The following is a 6,000-nucleotide window of genomic DNA, read 5'->3' on the forward strand; positions in this document are numbered from 1 at the left end:
CAATCATCACATGTCATGCTTTATAATTTAATTAGTCTGTTTCTAGAAGGGGATTTTTAAACAGATATTAGATTTCTTATTGTGTGTGATATCACATATATCACACCATGTCTCTGACAAAATGATATTCACGTTTTACCGTACTTGTAACTTACACCATCGCTTAATGGTTGAGGGGCGGGACGTAGCCCAGTGGTAAAGCGTTCGCTTGATGCGCGGTCGGTCTAGGATCGATCCCCGTCGGTGGACCCATTGGGCTATTTCTCGTTCCAAGGCCGTGGTATGTACTATCCTGTCTGTGGGATGGTGCATATGAAAGATCCCATGCTGCTAATAGGAAAGAGTAACCCATGAAGTGGCGACAGCGGGTTTCCTCTCTCAATATCAGTGTGGTCTTTAACCATATGTCTAACGCTATATAACCGTAAATAAAATGTGTTGACTGCGTGGTTAAATAAAACATTTCCTTCCTTCCATCGCTTAACGTTTTCTCGAGACTATCTGGGTTATAACACGCCTTATCAACGTTTGGTTACACCTTTAGGTTATTTCCAAAATTTAGCCAAGTTATAAGTGTTCCACGACTGGTGTGTTAAGTTACGTTCGTGGTATAGTGCATATGAAAAAAGCCTTTGGGCTAAGCGGTTCAGTTAACAAATAATATAATATAATGTATAATCTCGTTCCAGCCAGTTCAACACGACTAATATATCAAAGGTCGTGGTATGTGTTATCCTGTCTGTGAGATGGTGCATATACAATATCCCATGCTACTAACGGAAAAATATAGCGGGTTTCCTGTCAAAATTACCAAATGTTTGACATCCAATAGACGATGATTAATTAATCAATGAGCTCTAGTGGTGTCGTTAAACAAAACAAATAAAATTTCTCCACTTTAAATTGCATTTATAAAACCATCTATAGGGTTATAACAAGTAATCCATGCAGTTTGTTTAAGTGCCATATTCAAAGTACGCATGTTTTGGCGAGGCGTAGGCGCGGAATGTGGAGTTTCGTCGCATCAAAATATTGATTATATAGTTATTAATAGTGGCTTTTTTTCTTTTGAGAGACGCAATAGCCTCGCCAAAAGCTGCGCAAAATCGTAACCTATGAATATTTTACATCGCAGCATATGGTATATGTCACGGGGATCTTATAATACCCGTAACTGAATAAAACACGATTATCCAAATATCTCTCCTAACTGTATATCTATTAGATCTCTCTGTATGGGGCAGTTCGATACCCGAGTGGCTCGGCTCTAGGTATAAACAGAGATAAGATCTTATATAAAGTATATAATATAGCACGTTTAGTTCACTAAAAAACACAACAAAACACAATACACTTTGGAATCTGTATTAACCTTAAGCTGACAAATATATTTGCCGCAGTTAATTAGTTAACAACAACAATAATAATAACAACCCAGAACTAATCACTTAATTAGTTAATCATTAGGTGTCTAGTTTACACAATATTCTAATCACTTCACCGTGATACAACACACACACGTGTGATAATTGAGAAACGCTGCCAGGGGAACTTAATTAATAAAGGAATTACAACTATTCCTAACTGGTTAATTTTTAATTAACCCTTACTACTCATTCAGTAACCTTGCAATACAGAATTAATACTGGTACCTATCACAATAAAGACAATAACCTACAGTTTATCTAGGTCCTCTAAGATGACTGGCTAAGCTTTAATAATTTTAGACAGTGAAGCCTACAATTTACTTCGTCAGTTTACCGGAAACACTGTCTAAATAATATTGGTATAATATAGTATTAAAAATATTTGAAGTCACATCAATCACATCAAGGTTATACAACAGAGCAGAAAAATATATATTTACCAAGTCCAACGGACTAACGTTCCCTGGGAGCCTTCCTTTTGTTTCTCCTACATATATCTAAAATCCTAGTTATTTATTATAAAAGCCGAATATCGCCTGGGGGTACAAGGCGGTACCGAATACCTACAAGTGATATTTCCACAGCGACCAAGATGGCATATTTTTCTTAGATGGTCAGACTAGCTGTCGCCAATCGCTGACAATCCCCTGGTCGTAAACCGCACTACCGAAGGTATTACGTAACTACTGGCCACATGGCCTCCGCATCTCGTCTGGGTGTGTATTAGAGGGTACGGTCGCGCGGAGGTATTACGTAACAAAGTGCCCACCTAGTCTAAGTGCATACTGGAACTGCACACGGCCCTCTAAAACAAATAATATCGCCACAGGCGAAAAAAAAATTAAGAGCATGTACCGTCACAGTATAATTAACCAAATCAATTCTTGACTCAATGGCCTATTTATAATAGTTTAATAGAAGGCGATTATATATGTTTAGTATTTACACGAGGTCATTTTGATGTAAGTTACATGTATTAAATGTTACCCTGATATTTGGAAAGTCGAGACAGTGGCACACATATTCCGTGTAGATGTACGTTGAATACTAGTAGTTAAAGAGAATGCTTTTATTAGCACTTGAAGTAAAACATATCTGGACAAAAGTTAAAGTTTGTTTTGGTTATCGACCCCACTAGAGCACATTGATTTATTAATCATCGATTATTGGATGTCAAACATTTGGTAATTTTGATATACCACTGTATTTAATATATACCAGTAATAGTGTACTGCTTGAACGATATCTGGATTAATAACACTTGGTTGGTTGTCGTACATTTTCAGATGGCAATATCTCGACTGACAGACACATAGGTAGACAGACAGACAGACATACAGACAGAGACACAAATAAAAGTAAACACATATTAAACACACATAGGATATCAAACTAGAACGGTATTTTATATAGCAGTCGTAGTGTTTGAACGACAGAAAGACACCAAACGAGAAGGGATGACATTTGATCAATAGACAAAACGAGAGAAAACCCGCTGTCGCCAAATAGACTACTTTTAGCATTAAAGCCGCAAAGGATCTGTTGTATGAATTGACATATAACCGCCTTTGATGAGCCGGTCATGGGGCAAAGGTTGAGAGGGGCAAAACGGAAGTCCTTTGGGGACACTCGATCCTGCAACCCATAACACCTCAGGCGAGCGCTTTTACTATTGAGCTAGATTCCGCCCCAAAGCACTAAGTTGAGAACAGGACCCCGTTCCTCGATGCGATCTTAGCGCTAAGATTGCATACCATCCTTATACAATTAAGGTAATCTTAGTGCTGAGTTTCTTTCGATGAACGGGGCTGAAGACAACAACAACAAAATGGAGATAAAAGAATTCTCTCTTCCTACAAACCTCGGCGACGTTCGACGAAAGAGTTTACGAAACTCCACCCTGAATTTCTTACTGCGGGCCGTGTACAGGACGATGTTGATGGAGTAGTTGCACGCCTGCACCAGATACGTCACGGTCCAGGCGAGGCCTATTCTGGCAATGGACTGGTAACAATCAGCGGTGATGTAGCTGAAGATGATGTACGTGGACGAGTGGGGCAGGCTCAGGCAGACGTAGAGGATGGCGAAGACAAGCAGCAGTCGCGTGTCGCTCGTGTTCCTGTCCATCTTCGGCCGCCCCCGGCTCGTCGTGTCCGGGTCCGTCGTGGAAACGGCGCCAGTCCTCGGGTTGTACGCGAAGTCAGATCGACTCAGTTTGCGGATGATCAGCATGGAGCACACGAGCATGATCACGAAGGGGATGAAAGACACGAAAAGGAGATCTAGCCAAACAAATACGTGAATATCGTAATAAATCATGCCCTCGTTTACGAGTTCACATGACATGTCATTGCCGTCGGGAATCAGTCCGTACGTCCACAGCAGATGGGCGTTGATGATGCAGAAGACGAAGAACATGGCTGCCAGTTTGCAGACTGCACGTCTGACCGTGCACCACCGTCTGAAGTCGAAAGGGAAGTAAACGCTAATCACCCTCTCACATGACAGAGATACCAAAACCCAGGGAGAGAAGTCCGACAAAGTGTACGCTAGAAAGTGGTGAATTTTGCATCCTAGATTGGAGATGTTGCGCAGATCATAGTCGAATGTAAATACGATCCACTGTCTTAAAAGAACGGTAACCAATATAGCGCTGTCGGTGATCGTTAAAACGAAGAAATGAACGTTGGCGGTCGAAGAGGCGATGTCCAGTTTTGAGAAAATATAGATGGCAATGATGTTGCCTGTAAGTCCAGGGAAAATGATAACAGCGCCACATATCCTCCACAACCAGGTGGCTATGACAAACTCAACGATACTATTAGGGTCAGATGGATGCATGTTATCAGCTGAATTGTTGAAATCCGCCATTCTTGATGATCATATATAATTTCTATATTCGCAGAAATGGTATATTGTATGGCAAATTCTTGGTGATGATCACAATATTTTTTTCGTGCTTATATTTAATAAAGGTTCAAGCACGCTGTCATGGGTACGTAGTTTAACTAACAGATTGGCTTATAGTTTCAAAATATTGATTAATTGATAAGCCAGTTAAATTACAACAGATAATGTATTAATAATGTGTAATTTGCTAACGTTTGGGATTCGTCTGTGATAAAATCTATACAATGGCATTAATAAACGATGGGTGGAAGTTGGTAGATTCCACGACATTGGTTTTGTTTCACTGACAGTTCTCAAAGATGTCACTGGTCAATACAATAATTAGTGGTTCTTAGCCAAATCTTCATACGAGTGTCGAGTTATCGTGATCAAAGGCGTTTGACAAAGCTTAATTGTACTTAAGCTTAAGCACTACATATTATTGAAATGCACTGATGTACAGAGCATCAACTCGTTGGAGGGAGGGGGAGATGAGTGTGGAGGGGTCTTCGGTAGTGCATGACTTCTTTCAGTGGAGGAACGCTCGATTTGTGGATTTGGGTTTTTTTTTTTTTTTGGGGGGGGGGGGGGTTGGTTGTATGGTCGATCTGCCTTCCCGGACCCAATGATTTATATATTTTTGTTCTAGCCCGTGATCCGTGGTTTATAAAAGACTTGGTATATGTTGTCCTATATGTGGGGAAGGAATAGTTTATATATAGATATAGATATAGATATAGATTATATATATATATATATATATATATATATATATATAGATATATAGATATATAGATATAGATATAGATAGATGCCACCAAAGCACATTATTAATCATCGGCCATTGGATGGCAAACATTTGGTAATAATTTGTCTCGATGTCTTAGAGGAAACCCGCTATATTGTTCCATTACTAGCATGGGATATTCTATATGCACTTCCCCACACAGGACAGCACATACCACGGCTGGGACAGGAAAAATCCAATCAGAGAATGGGTCTACCGAGGAGATTTCATCGTACGACGAAAGCACCTCAGGCGAGCGCTCTACCCACTGCGCTAAATCCTGCTCCCAATCATCACATGTCATGCTTTATGATTTAATTAGTCTGTTTCTAGAAGGGGATTTTTAAACAGATATTAGATTTCTTATTGTGTGTGATATCACATATATCACACCATGTCTCTGACAAAATGATATTCACGTTTTACCGTACTTGTAACTTACACCATCGCTTAATGGTTGAGGGGCGGGACGTAGCCCAGTCGTAAAGCGTTCGCTTGATGCGCGGTCGGTCTAGGATCGATCCCCGTCGGTGGACCCATTGGGCTATTTCTCGTTCCAAGGCCGTGGTATGTACTATCCTGTCTGTGGGATGGTGCATATGAAAGATCCCATGCTGCTAATAGGAAAGAGTAACCCATGAAGTGGCGACAGCGGGTTTCCTCTCTCAATATCAGTGTGGTCTTTAACCATATGTCTAACGCTATATAACCGTAAATAAAATGTGTTGACTGCGTGGTTAAATAAAACATTTCCTTCCTTCCATCGCTTAACGTTTTCTCGAGACTATCTGGGTTATAACACGCCTTATCAACGTTTGGTTACACCTTTAGGTTATTTCCAAAATTTAGCCAAGTTATAAGTGTTCCACGACTGGTGTGTTAAGTTACGTTCGTGGT

At 40.3% G+C, this 6,000-nt stretch overlaps 1 protein-coding gene across 1 annotated transcript; it reads right to left on the reverse strand.

Moving 5' to 3' along the window:
- Positions 1 to 3,194: 3,194 nt before the first annotated feature.
- On the reverse strand, positions 3,195 to 4,298 carry LOC121374571 (cysteinyl leukotriene receptor 2-like). Its single transcript, XM_041501676.1, has one exon. The coding sequence runs from the start codon at positions 4,296 to 4,298 to the stop codon at positions 3,195 to 3,197; it is 1,104 nt and encodes a 367-aa protein (XP_041357610.1).
- Positions 4,299 to 6,000: the final 1,702 nt, after the last annotated feature.

The sequence above is a fragment of the Gigantopelta aegis genome, chromosome 6 (assembly GCF_016097555.1).
Source record: "Gigantopelta aegis isolate Gae_Host chromosome 6, Gae_host_genome, whole genome shotgun sequence".
Taxonomy (NCBI): domain Eukaryota; kingdom Metazoa; phylum Mollusca; class Gastropoda; order Neomphalida; family Peltospiridae; genus Gigantopelta; species Gigantopelta aegis.

Coding starts and splice junctions, on each gene's coding strand:
- LOC121374571 (XM_041501676.1), bottom strand. CDS start 4,298: ATGGCGGATTTCAACAATTCAGCTGATAACATGCATCCATCTGACCCT.